The 15,024-nt window shown below is 40.1% G+C and overlaps 1 protein-coding gene across 1 annotated transcript in view; it reads left to right on the forward strand.

The window, feature by feature from the left end:
- LOC126484423 (uncharacterized) overlaps positions 1-8,113 on the forward strand; it is a 251,771-nt gene extending 243,658 nt beyond the window's left edge. The window contains exon 17 of the mRNA XM_050107937.1: positions 7,796-8,113. Within this exon, the coding sequence (XP_049963894.1) occupies positions 7,796-8,032 (237 nt within the window). The 3' untranslated portion in view covers positions 8,033-8,113. The remainder of the gene's footprint in view (positions 1-7,795) is intronic.
- Positions 8,114-15,024: the final 6,911 nt, after the last annotated feature.

The following is a 15,024-nucleotide window of genomic DNA, read 5'->3' on the forward strand; positions in this document are numbered from 1 at the left end:
GAGGAAGCCATCTGGTAGAATTTTGCGCAGAGCACAACTTAATCACAGCTAACACTTGGTTCAAGAATCATAAAAGAAGGCTGTATACATGGAAGAAGCCTGGAGATACTGACAGGTTTCAGATAGATTATCTAATGGTAAGACCGAGATTTAGGAACCAGGTTTTAAATTGTAGGACATTTCCAGAGGCAGATGTGGACTCTGACCACAATCTATTGGTTATGACCTGTAGATTAAAACTGAAGAAACAGCAAAAAGGTGGGAATTTAAGGAGATGGGACCTGGGTAAACTGAAAGAACCAGAGGTTGTACAGAGTTTCAGGGAGAGCATAAGGGAACAATTGACAAGAATGGGGGAAAGAAATACAGTAGAAGAAGAATAGGTAGCTTTGAGAGATGAAGTAGTGAAGGCAGCAGAGGACCAAGTAGGTAAAAAGATGAGGGCTAGTAGAAATCCTTGGGTAACAGAAGAAATACTGAATTTAATTGATGAAAGGAGAAAATATAAAAATGCAGTAAATGAAGCAGGCAAAAAGGAATACAAACGTCTCAAAAACGAGATCAACTGGAAGTGCAAAATGGCTAAGCAGGGATGGCTAGAGGACAAATGTAAGGATGTAGAGGCTTATCTCACTAGGGGTAAGATAGATACTGCCTACAGGAAAATTAAAGAGACCTTTGAAGATAAGAGAACCACTTGCATGAACATCAAGAGCTCAGATGGAAACCCAGTTCTAAGCAGAGAAGGGAAAGCAGAAAGTTGGAAGGAGTATATAGAAGGTCTATACAAGGGCGATGTACTTGAGGACAATATTATGGAAATGGAAGAGGATGTAGATGAAGATGAAATGGGAGATACAATACTGCGTGAAGAGTTTGACAGAGCACTGAAAGACCTGAGTCGAAACAAGGCCCCCGGATTAGACAACATTCGATTAGAACTACTGATGGCCTTGGGAGAGGCAGTCCTGACAAAACTCTACCATATGGTGAGCAAGATGTACGAAACAGGCAAAATACCCTCAGACTTCAAGAAGAATATAATTATTCCAATCCCAAAGAAAGCAGGTGCAGACCGATGTGAAAATTACCGAACTATCAGTTTAATAAGTCACAGCTGCAAAATACTAATGCGAATTCTTTATAGAAGAATGGAAAAACTAGTAGAAGCCGACCTCTCTGGGAAGATCAGTTTGGATTCCGTAGAAATGTTGGAACATGTGAGTCAATACTGACCCTACGACTTATCTTAGAAGCTAGATTAAGGAAGGGCAAACCTACGTTTCTAGCATTTGTAGACTTAGAGAGAGCTTTTGACAATGTTGACTGGAATACTCTCTTTCAAATTCTGAAGGTGGCAGGGGTAAAATACAGGGAGCGAAAGGCTATTTACAATTTGTACAGAAACCAGATGGCAGTTATAAGAGTCGAGGGGCATGAAAGGAAAGCAGTGGTTGGGAAGGGAGTGAGATAGGGTTGTAGCCTCTCCCCGATGTTGTTCAAATTGTATATTGAGCAAACAGTAAAGGAAACAAAAGAAAAATTCAGAGTAGGAATTAAAATCCATGGAGAAGAAATAAAAACTTTGAGGTTCGCCGATGACATTGTAATTGTATCAGAGACAGCGAAGGACTTGGAAGAGCAGTTGAACGGAATGGATAGTGTCTTGAAAGGAGGATATGAGATGAACATCAACAAAAGCAAAACCAGGATAATGGAATGTAGTCAAATTAAGTCTGGTGATGCTGAGGGAATTAGATTAGGAAATGAGACACTTAAAGTAGTAAAGGAGTTTTGCTATTTGGGGAGCAAAATAACTGGTGATGGTCGAAGTAGAGGATATAAAATGTAGACTTGCAATGGCAAGGAAAGCATTTCTGAAGAAGATAAATTTGTTAACATCGAGTATAGATTTAAGTGTGAGGAAGTCATTTCTGAAAGTATTTGTATGGAGTGTAGCCATGTATGGAAGTGAAACATGGACGATAAATAGTTTGGACAAGAAGAGAATAGAAGGTTTTGAAATGTGGTGCTACAGAAGAATGCTTTAGATTAGATGGGTAGATCACATAACTAATGAGGAAGTATTGAATAGGATTGGGGAGAAGAGAAGTTTGTGGCACAACTTGACTAGAAGAAGGGATCGGTTGGGAGGACATGTTCTGAGGCATCAAGGGATCACCAATTTAGTATTGGAGGGCAGCGTGGAGGGTAAAAATCGTAGACGGAGACCAAGAGATGAATACACTAAGCAGATTCAGAAGGATGTAGGTTGCGGTAGGTACTGGGAGATGGAGAGGCTTGTACAGGATATAGTAGCATGGAGAGCTGCATCAAACCAGTCTCAGGACTGAAGACCACAACAACAACAACAACAACAACCCTAACCCTTTGATTGTGGCATGTTTCTATGACATTTTAAAATAGCCCCACAGAAATAGCTATGGAAATAAGTCATTCTTTGTTTTAGGCTGGGCATTTATGTTTCTGAAGTAGTGTGGTTCAGCTCGGCTCGGCTTGACAATCTTTACAAAGTTGAACATAAAGTTTTTATGGTAGTTAGCTAGGCTTAGGAAGGACTGTAGCTGCTTTTACATCCTAGAGGGTGTTTTTGTCATGGGCCTGAAAAGCCGTGCCCTGCTTCTAGTACTAGAGGGTCTGGTGGGATTTGATCTAGCTGATGACATGCTGTAGATACCAAACTTAATTTAGATTACAACTGACACTTTGATAAAGCTGATGTGAATCGTGCAGCTTTCCCATTCCAGTATGTTTCACAAACTTGCAATAGGGTCTTTGATGCCACTGGAAAACACTGTTGTGTCACCTAGTTACGCCATGTGCTGACGTGCTTTCATACTGCATAGGATGCCAGAAAGTAGCTGGCACATTCCCCAACCCGAAAGGTATCATTTGATATTGGTAATGGCAAGAAGTAACTATGAAATCAGTTATAGATCGGTCCTGCAGACCTACCTTTAGTTAATGGAAATCCTCTTCATACATCCATGGTAGTGAAAAACTAGTACTGCCCCATATCGTCTACTGCTGCCATGATGTTGGTGAAGGATACATATCAGGTGTTATGCACTGGTTTAAGTGTCTGTAATACTCTTCAGTACCTGCTGATGGATGCTCTCCTCCTCCACTGGTTTTAGTTGGTGTGGAATGTCATACTGTGTCTGATAAACAGGTACTACATTCCCAGTTAGTGCTTTGTAAAGTTAGTAGCTGTAAATGTACATTCTCAATTGAACAGCTCAGTGTATTATGTTCCTGAAAATGCAAGAGTTTTTCCATCAGTGAAATGATGTCATGGCGTAACACCACCGACGTCCACAGAATCTCCACACTCAGCACTTGATAACCCGAATGAGATTTTCACTCTGCAGCGGAGTGTGCGCTGATATGAAACTTCCTGGCAGATCAAAACTGTGTGCCCAACCAAGACTCGAACTCGGGACCTTTGCCTTTCGCAGGCAAGTGCTCTACTATCTGAGCTACCGAAGCACGATTCAAACCCGGTCCTCACAGCCTTACTTCTGTCAGTATCTCGTCTCCTACTTTCCAAACTTTACAGAAGCTCTCCTGCGAACCTTGCAGAACTAGCACTCCTGAAAGAAAGGATACTGCGTACTGCGGAGACATGGCTTAGCCACAGCCTCTCTCTCTCTCTCTCTCTCTCTCTCTCTCTCTCTCTCTCTCTCTCTCTCTCTCTCTCTCTTTAATTGTAAGCCGCAGTAGCGCGCACAAAAGGAAGCCATGTCGCGAGCGGCGTCAGGTCGTAAACACTCATTATCAGAATGCGACAAACAATGCACGACACATTAAAATAATGCAGTTCCAGCTTAGAGTGACGTAAACACCTATAAAAAAGAGAATGACACTTATCATATCAAAGAAAAATAAGCAATCGATTCAAACAAGGCGAAGCACGTGAAAAAGGAAGGGCACCCACACAAATAAGGACCGAGCACCTGACACACAGCAATGGCTACTTGGTAAAGCTTAACTGTTAAGCTTACGACTCGAACCAAACTACTGTAGCTGTATATTCATCCATTTGACCTAAATTGTGTCTCATGTTACAATGGACAAACTTTGTTTCGATTTGGAGGTGCGGTCTAAAACTTTTCTCTCCCCTTGAATTTCGAGTCCCAAATTTCAGGTGTGGCTTAAATTCGGGAAAATTTTTCTCCCTTGATTTAGAGTCTCATTTTTCAGGTGCGGCTTAGATTCGAGTGCGGCTTAGATTTGAGTGCGGCTTAGATTCGAGTGAATATGGTATGTGCTATTAACATGAGCACCTCCATACCGAACCTTTCTATAGCTTTATCTTCCAATCTAGCCTCCCCAGTGAAATAATCCTAACCAAAAAACTTACACAATAGAACTCCAGTGTCAACTCTATACCATGAAGGGCACCATGCTGTTGTCATGGGTACTATCTCCTCTTACGCAGTCTGGGTTGGCCTTTGAGAAGGGTCTGCTACTTTTATAAATAGCAAGAAAGCTTTGAGATTATAACTGTTGTCAGCTTGTCAATTCCTATCATCTGAGCACTTGTGACTGTAGTCAGCAGCCAGAATGATCACTATCTTGACAATAGTGTGGTTTTACCACAGCTGCAAACCTGCCACAGCCACATGTCTACAGGGCCTGTCGCACTAGGGAGCAGTGCACAAATCTGCTGCTTAATGTTCAGCAATGCCATAAACTATGCTTATAATAACTGTTACAGTCGTGTAAACATATACTCTGTCTACATGTGTGCTATCCCTCATTTTCTTCTGTCATAGTGCTCCCTACTGTTTACAAGTGCTGCCAGCAGGATCAAGCTGCAGCTGGTCAGCCCTTTGTGTGTGTGTGTGTGTGTGTGTGTGTGTGTGTGTGTGTGTGTGTGTCTGTGGTGGAGCTCGATTGTATCTTTGTGGGTGCACATGCATGTGTCACTTGGCGTCTCTGATAGGGCTTGTTTGTTGGACTGGATTCAGTGCTGCCGTGCCCTACACTGCTGCTCTGTGCTCTGAAACACATCTGTGACCCAGTCCTGATCTGCCGATGCTGGTACCTATCAAATTCCGCCTGATCAAAGTCGAACTAACCTGACTACTTCTACAGCAGGGCATGGCTTTTATAGTCTAACTCACACACTTGTAGGGAAAGAAGAGAGAATTTTGTGGACATGTTGACACATTTTGCTGAGTCATTCAATCTGGCAATTTCATTACCAGTTGTCCCCATTATGCAGCACGATTTACTGACTGGGAAGCACCACCTGTTTATCAGGGCCATATGGGCCTCCATACCACATAAAACCTCTGGTGGAAGAGACCGTCAGTCAGTACAGGGTGTATATGAAGGGGACAACTGGGAGATCCGGGAAAAACCCAGGAATTTTTTCAGCACTAAAACACAAACAAGAGGAAAAAATGTAAAAGGAAATGCGCCATATACAACAAAAAAAAAAAAAAAAAAAAAAACAGTGCTCATACAAGCGTATGCCAACAGCAAAGTATGTCAAAGGCTTTAGGAAGACTATGCAATGCTTCATAACAAAAAATTGCCTCCGATGAGCATGACGTCACAATTGCTTACATTACATTCGTCTGAGCAGTTGCGAGCGAGATCATGCGCATGCGCAGTTGAGTCGTGTAGTACCTTTTCCCACTTCTGGCGGCACTATCTAGTAGGGGAAGGTGGGTAGTCTCCACATGACCCGTGTTTGTCTTGTGATTTTGCTGTTTCCTCTTCGTTTATTGCTCTCATGCCAAATGAAAACAAAGCAGATTTCTGTAGTCGGGAGCTGTCAAGTAAATTAAAATACATTCACATAATTACAGAAGGCCAAAACATATTATTAATTTCAGATTTTATTTTATTTACACCTTTCTGATGGTCAAGCATTAATCACCTCGTAGAACAGTGAAGTGTTCCCCCTCCCCCCCCCCCCCCCCCCCCGTTTGCTAAAGAAAATTTGGCTTTTATTAATCTTTTCCGCTGAGGCAATCAATTTATTTGAAATGAAGTTTTTAATTCCACACTGTTGGCTAGAGTCAACTGTTTGCTGCATTTCAAGTGCACTTCAAGCCGAATTATGCATTTTAATATGGCTCACAAAATTCCAATGCCCTTGGAGTATACTCTAATGTCTTGTTTCGGTTATGACATAAAGTAAGATTATCTAATGTATTACACATACGAATATACGGGCTTCCTCCTTCAGTGTAGCTGCGCAAGCGCAGTGACACCTGTTACCCGGGCTCTGTGGCAACTGCTAAAGTGAACATTTCTAACAGATTGCAGGAAAATATTGCGAATGGTTGTTTGAAAAGCGTTACTTTAAAAGTAAATTTACTTTTGCACAAATTAACTATATGTGAGAATGTACGATGAATTTCTTAAATTACAGAGCATTTGACTCTCATTTAAAAATCATCTCTTTGAGTACGACCAATTAGAATAATTTTGGGCCCAGAAGATCAGACATTTATGTCGTTTTTAAAAATTTTACTGGCACATTTGTGTAATGTATCTTAATGTGTAACACGCACTAAAAAAAAGAACTCAACATTATGTGTGAAAGCTTAGCTACTCTTGCAGCTTATTAATGTGTTGTAAACCAATATTATATGTGAAAGCTTTTCTTTTCTTGTAGCAACATTATCCACATTAATTTTAACAAGTAACTTTTCCCATTTGTGTGTTCACGCTACTTAACAGTGATGTTGCTATTGGCTGACTACATTACATGTCGTATGCTCTGAATATCTGCTGCCACCAGCTGGCGAGATCACATGACATGAGCTATGGCTGGCTTACAAAATTGCATCGCAACCTCGATTTCAATGCTTCGGAAAGTAACATGCGGTGCTTCGTGGAATTCAAATTTATACTTTCGTAATACGAAAATATGCAGTATACATCTTACTGCACATCAGACATCTTTCCAAAAGGTGTTTTTTTGTCTGAGTTTCATTTTCTGAAGTGCCAGGAAATTATACGCCAGTGTATAAAACCATAACCATTCATAGGATTGATAATTTTACAGTTCTGAGGAAAAGTATACTGTCACTTAACACGGAAAAAGTGTACTTTTAACTGGTAAAAATGGGAATATTTTTTCCTTGCCCATGTATATACGCTGCAGTAGTGGAATCACTTTTTCATAGAGGAAACCAAACAGCTCCTTGACCTCACAGGTTATACTGATGCCTAGAAGTGCTGAATACCGCAGCTGGTAGATGTGCAGACGGCAGGGCATGCATTGGGAGAGTGGTAGTGGTGGGGGCTACAGGAAGGCATTGTAGGGGAAATGTGGAGCACTGGATGGGAAGTGCCATTCAACACCGAAGCCTATGCTCCACGTTCTTTGTAAATATTGAGTTGGGTCCCCCATGCACCCACTTGCATGGTGACCATTCAAAAAGATGAGACCTCTGCTTTGCTTACTATCTAAAATGCATTCCACTTAAAATGAAGTGATTTATTTTCAGTTGGTTTGTTAATGATTCATAACTATCAGAGAAGCGTCATGAGTGGCGAAACACAGCAGAGTTTACACAGTCTTACCTCACTTACATGTTGTGCAGATGCAATTGTGAGAGAATTCTGTAACAGTGGTTTATTAAGTTAGGAACTGAAGAAAAATAAAGTAATATCTTATGAAAAAGCACATTCTTTGTCCAAAATAAGCATGTAATCTGTAAATAATGTTCATTCTAGTTTATCAACGTAATGTTTAGTGTTTTATTTTTAAAAGTGGTGGAAACTAACCCTCTTTTTTTTTTAATAGAATGGGCAAATTCTTTTCTGGAAGAGTAGAGCTGAACAGCGCCTACAAGAGAAGAATATGCAAGTAACACTTTGTGCCAAGCTGAGAGACCAAATAAAGGAACTGAAACAAAAGCCAGAACCTTTGGCTATCCGGAACTTAGCATATACATTACGAGATGATGAGATTTTATGTCTTGGACATGCTAAGCCAGCTGGCAAGGAGAATGTGAAATATCCATACATTGACAAACCATAAGAGTGGTGTGTGTGTGTGTGTGTGTGTGTGTGTGTGTGTGTGTGTGTGTGTGTGTAGATTCAGACAAGATTTTATATAATGAGAAACAATAAAACTTTTCATATTGAAATATTTAACAGTTTATTCATTTCAAAGGAAATTAATTCCTAAACAGTATGTGTGCGTGTGCGCGCGTGCACTTAGGACACTGCATCCTCACTCGTGAGCAGTGTTCATCCACATAACTTGCTTTGGTCATGCACGTTCCTTACTCACAATCATACGGAGTTTACTTGCTGAGTGCGGGCCAACAGACTAGAATCCCTGCCATGCAGCTAAGGTAACAGGTTTGTCGCAGTATAGCAGCACAAATGGGTCCAGCAAGTGTTGGAATGCATTTAGAACTAGAATTTCTTTTTAGCTGTTGATTTTCCAGGTTTCCTACAGAGAATGTGTATTTTCTATACCTGAGATTCACCAAATGTTACCACAGTGACTAAATGTGTTTACGTATAATGAAAATTAGTGATAACCGAACATTTAAAGATACTGTAGGTCATAGATGTAGTTGTGAAACTGTAACTTTGCATCAATGAATAACTATTGAAATAATGTTTGCATTCAGTCTGCAGCTAAAGTTACACTGACATTGACACATATTTCGGATAGAATAAGTAAAAAATATTTTGATTGAGGAGCATGACAACTGATTGCAACTATCAACTTTGTTTATAATCATCAAAAAACTTCAGTCCAGGTACACTACAGGCTCTCATAAGTAAATCTAGCAAATGGACTAAAAGAACTCATTAAAGCTGGTAACATTGACTGCACTGACTGGGAAGATAAGCGAGCAGAGATTGGCATTATTCGAATCGGTTTCTGTCTAGATAATTATTCAGATAAGTAGATCATTCAAACAAATTTATTCACAAATAAGTTATTCACAGATGAAAGGATTATTCCTGTCTGCAACTATGGATAATTATTTATTACTATCCGAGTACCCAACGTTGCCCAGGTATGTATATACAGTTTGATAAGTCAGCCTCTCTCTCTGCCCCTCCTCTATATCTATCTCCTCATTCCCTCTCTGTGTGCCATACAGCGATATAATTTTGTAGGTACAGTCAGCGGCATATGTGGAAACTGTCTGCTAAATGTGTTGTAAATAGAGTTATTAGCAAAGAAGTAATAAATTTAGACTTCATACCTGAGGCAACAGGTTTACTGCATCAACAGTGAAAATGTAGTAAGTGTAAACTTTTTTCTTTGAATTATTTGGCCGTGCGTGTCAGCAAATAAAGTTTTGTAAAGGTTTGAAACTGCGTGTGGAGTTTGTTGCAATACACTAAGTGCTCTCGTTCTCAAATACTGGATAAATAAAACCTAGGTATTCGTGTGTTGTCCCTTCCACTTCTTTCTCACCCCCACTCTTGCCCATCTGATAGCTAGATTGTTCTTAACACCTCCCTCTCTTGCAATTCTTTACCATCACTAAGTGGCATGTGTACCACGTTTGGTTGAAATCGGTCCAGTAGTCTCATAGGAGCAGTAGAACATACATACACACATACATACTTATAATATGTATATCTTTTTTCACAGTGATCTGATCTTGATGAAACATAGCCAATACAGTGCCCATTGCTATGCTGAAGTTACCCATGAAAATTCCACAAAAATCCGTGCAGACACACTACTCAACGTCTGTAAAATTTTAAAGTTTTACTAAACTGTAAATCACAATACATATTTTCCAAATCCAGTTTTGATGAACTAAAGCCTATACAGTGCCTCAAACTATGCTTAAGTTGCACAGGGGTGCCCTCATATGGAGAGTATCCTAGAGCTACAACACCAAGAATCACTTCTCGGTTCTTGGCGGGATCAGGTTTCTTTAATTATGGTAATATACCGTCAAATCACCAACAAGTTTTACATTTTCACAAATATCAGATCCTTTACGCCAAACAGAAATAGCTTCATCTTGATCCACCTTATGACGTCCACGGGTCCTCAGACAAAAGGCGTCATAGAGTAATAATATCATGTCCTTAATAAAAACTTCATCAGCATTAAAAGTACGATAAGCAGTGCCATCACGATTATTAAAACTGTCAAGGCCACCCATATTCTCAATACCTCCACAGCAAACAACCACCATGGTAAGCCATCCATTACATTCATTACCGTGACTAAATTTATCATCGTTAAAAAGTGCAGAAATCGAGTACAGCAAGAGAACCCATAGCTTTCACCTTCACTTTGTTTTCTTCCTTGGTTCAGTAGTGATTTCATTGTCGATTTCAGTATTGTCAATGGTCTTGTAAACAGTAGGGCATGAGTGCCGGCTCCTCCTAAAACGATTTCTGAGCCATATGCTCAAGTTACCCTCAAAAACTCCATGAAAATTCATCTACTACTTTTGGAACTTAGTTTGTGCAAAGACAGACAATACGGTCTAACAGCTCTATTATTAATATAGATTTATTATCAGTAGCTTAAATAACGAATGACATAGAATGCCACTGAATTTTGTTTATTTACTGTATTGACTGAATTCTAGTTTGTTCCTTTGGCTCAGTGCAGATTTTAACTGATAAATTACTTATTACTGTTTTGTCCAGAAATGTGCATCGGTGGCTCAGTGGGTTAAGTTCAAGATTACAAACCTCAAGATTTTGGGTTCGATACCCCATTGGTCCTGCTGTTTCCTCTGTTAATTATTGCTGCTGTGATCTCTAACAATGAGAAAAATGAGGTTTGAGGTTTTCGGGCGCTAAACAGAAAAATGACAAGCCAAATTGCACAGTGTTAATGTTGAAGAGTAGATCCCCTGCAACTGGCTGTATATTGATTCAGAGGTGGGAGGAAAGCAGGAGCACATCACCATGCAGTGTGCACACCAAGTTTAGAGTTGAACTCAACTCGACTTGATTTTCAGCATAATTAATGCAACGTAAAGATGCTTTGTAGACGGATGGACCTCGCAGTTATCACTACTGATGTGTCCCAATTCAACTAACTCTGCACTTGTCAGAGGGTATATACTGGAAACTCACAATATCCTGTTGCACAGCATGCCCTACAACCTGACAATCGTGATCTCGGCGCCATTTGCATTCTTCACCCAGACACCATTTTCTCAGCACTCCACAGGTGGGGACCAGCACTAATACACGTCCTTGGTTCTCACCACCCACCTGGCCTTAATTTACATTAACTTCTTCCGTCTCGGCTTTTCTTCACTGTAAGTACTCTTGGCTTCACTCTGTTTTAGTTTTCGTTGTCTTTTCCCTCTATTTTTTACTGCCCCATCCCACCTCTTGTTATGTACAATGCACTTTACTTAGCTTCTCACTCCTATTAACTCGTGCACGATGTTGTAGTTGTAGTTTTCTTTATGAAGTCCAATCCTCACTGTTACTATCAAGCAAATGATTTGCTGTCTTCAAACTGAATGTTATCAGTCCTGTGCCACCAAATTTTTCCACTTTCCGATGAACAACATTTGTGCTTGACAATTTTGACTCTTTAAGATATTAGGTATTTAAAGGTTACGAACAAAAGCGCTGGCAGGTCGATAGACACACAAACAAACACAAACATACACACAAAATTCAAGCTTTCGCAACAAACTGTTGCCTCATCAGGAAAGAGGGAAGGAGAGGGGAAGACGAAAGGAAGTGGATTTTAAGGGAGAGGGTAAGGAGTCATTCCAATCCCGGGAGCGGAAAGACTTACCTTAGGGGGAAAAAAGGACAGGTATACACTCGCACACACGCACATATCCATCCACACATACAGACACAAGCACACAAGCAGACATATGTCTGCTTGTGTCTGTATGTGTGGATGGATATGTGCGTGTGTGCGAGTGTATACCTGTCCTTTTTTCCCCCTAAGGTAAGTCTTTCCGCTCCCGGGATTGGAATGACTCCTTACCCTCTCCTTTAAAACCCACTTCCTTTCGTCTTCCCCTCTCCTTCCCTCTTTCCTGATGAGGCAACAGTTTGTTGCGAAAGCTTGAATTTTGTGTGTATGTTTGTGTTTGTTTGTGTGTCTATCGACCTGCCAGCGCTATAATTACAGATTTCTGTAGTTGTATACATAAGTTTGGATGTAGCTGTATTGCGTTGATGTACTGGTGGATATTGTGTGGTATGACTCCTGTAGTATAATGTCAACTTTATCCTGATGCCACATGTCCTTGACTTCCTCAGCCAGTTGGATGTATTTTTCAATTTTTTCTCCTGTTTTCTTCTGTATATTTGTTGTATTGGGTATGGATATTTCGATTAGTTGTGTTGATTTCTTCTTTTTATTGGTGAGTACGATGTCAGGTTTGTTATGTGGCGTTGTTTTATCTGTTATAATAGTTCTGTTTCAGTATAATTTGTATTCATTATTCTCCAGTACATTTTGTGGTGCATACTTGTATGTGGGAACATGTTGTTTTATTAGTTTATGTTGTATGGCAAGTTGTTGATGTATTATTTTTGCTACATTGCCATGTCTTCTGGGGTATTCTGTATTTGCTAGTATTGTACATCCGCTTGTGATTTGATCTACTGTTTCTATTTGTTGTTTGCAAAGTCTGCATTTATCTGTTGTGGTATTGGGATCTTTAATAATATGCTTGCTGTAATATCTGGTGTTTACTGTTTGATCCTGTATTGCAATCATGAATCCTTCCGTCTCACTGTATATATTGCCTTTTCTTAGCCATGTGTTGGCTGCGTCTTGATCGATGTGTGGCTGTGTTAGATGAATCGGGTGCTTGCCATGTAGTGTTTTCTTTTTCCAATTTACTTTCTTTGTATCTGTTGATGTTATGTGATCTAAAGGGTTGTAGAAGTGGTTATGAAATTACAATGGTGTAGCCAATGTGTTTATATGAGTGATTGCTTTGTGTATTATTATTATTATTATTTTCCTCCTATCATCAGTATGATGCATTACTTGAGTAATTAACATTCAAAATCACATAATTTCCCTTTACATCACATTTTGTGGGATGATGTTATAAGAAAACTGTTTGTCCAAAAAAATCAAGAAATCTTTTCAGCATTAGCATTTCCAATATTTTTGAGAAAGCTCATAACAGTGTAAAAAAACCTATCTATCTCCATTTTTTCCATAAAAAAATTAAATTTCTAAGGAAAAAATAGATTGCTTCCCACCATAACAGCATAAAATAACATAATTATGCAGTTATTTGTGTAGACACAATTGGCATTGTGTCATATTTAATAAATACTGAGAGGGGCCAAGGCAACAGCAATTACCACCACCATACTAAAGTCAAAAAATAAGATAAAGGCAGTTGGAAATAAAAGCCAATTCTACAAGCACGAAATAAAACCAAAGAAACAGAAGTCAAACCAATGAAAATTCACAACTTGGTTGCAGATGATAGAAAACTTAATATATGGAAAAAAGTAATACTGTACAGTTTCAACTGTGCCCATCCATCCTACTTTCCATAGCTCTCTACAGTATTGTAACTGAACAGTCAACAACAGTGACTACCATGCACAGTTAGGTCACATTTGAAAGGAAAAATGATTGACTGGTGCCTCAGTCATTAAGCCTAACAGGAAGTTGGGAATGCAGGCAGATTACCTCTAACAAACAAGCCTAAGCTATTTATTTCATACTTCAGTCATGGCTGACATGAAGTAACGTAGTGCAAATAATTACCAGAGAATAGCAACGCTCAGAGCCCCCATGACTATAATGCTACATAACAACATAATGTAACAAGATTATGCAGTTATTTGGGTAGGTACAATTGGCACTGCATAAAATGAGCCTAATTCTGCACTTTTTTCATTAAGAAAAAAATTTGTTTTCCTTGAAAAATATATATGTTTTTGCTTTGAGAATAACACTGAACAGACTTGGAGCACTGGTCATAAGTGAATTAATGAATTCAACATATGAACAGAAACCTAAGTAAAATAGTAAGGGCAAGGTAAGAGGTTTGTCAATATTTATAAAGATATAGAACTATATATAAAAACAAAGATGAGGTGACTTACCGAACAAAAGCGCTGGCAGGTCGATAGACACACAAACAAACACAAACATACACACAAAATTCAAGCTTTCGCAACAAACTGTCCTCATCAGGAAAGAGGGAAGGAGAGGTGAAGACGAAAGGAAGTGGGTTTTAAGGGAGAGGGTAAGGAGTCATTCCAATCCCGGGAGCAGAAAGACTTACCTTAGGGGGAAAAAAGGACAGGTATACACTCGCACACACGCACATATCCATCCACACATACAGACACAAGCAGACATATTTAAAGACAAAGAGTTTGGGCAGAGATGTCAGTCGAGGCAGAAGTGTAGAGGCAAAGAAGTTGTTGAAAGACAGGTGAGGTATGAGTGGCGGCAACTTGAAATTAGCGGAGATTGAGGCCTGGCGGATGACGAGAAGAGAGGATATACTGAAGGGCAAGTTCCCATCTCCGGAGTTCGGATAGGTTGGTGTTGGTGGGAAGTATCCAGATAACCCGGACGGTGTAACACTGTGCCAAGATGTGCTGGCTGTGCACCAAGGTATGTTTAGCCACAGGGTGATCCTCATTACCAACAAACACTGTCTGCCTGTGTCCATTCATGCGAATGGACAGTTTGTTGCTGGTCATTCCCACATAGAATGCATCACAGTGTAGGCAGGTCAGTTGGTAAATCACGTGGGTGCTTTCACACGTGGCTCTGCCTTTGATTGTGTACACCTTCCGGGTTACAGGACTGGAGTAGGTGGTGGTGGGAGGGTGCATGGGACAGGTTTTGCATCGGGGGCGGTTACAAGGATAGGAGCCAGAGGGTAGGGAAGGTGGTTTGGGGATTTCATAGGGATGAACTAACAGGTTACGAAGGTTAGGTGGACGGCGGAAAGACACTCTTGGCGGAGTGGGGAGGATTTCATGAAGGATGGATCTCATTTCAGGGCAGGATTTGAGGAAGTCGTATCCCTGCTGGAGAGCCACATTCAGAGTCTG

This window comes from Schistocerca serialis, chromosome 6, assembly GCF_023864345.2.
Source record: "Schistocerca serialis cubense isolate TAMUIC-IGC-003099 chromosome 6, iqSchSeri2.2, whole genome shotgun sequence".
Classification (NCBI taxonomy): Eukaryota; Metazoa; Arthropoda; class Insecta; order Orthoptera; family Acrididae; genus Schistocerca; species Schistocerca serialis.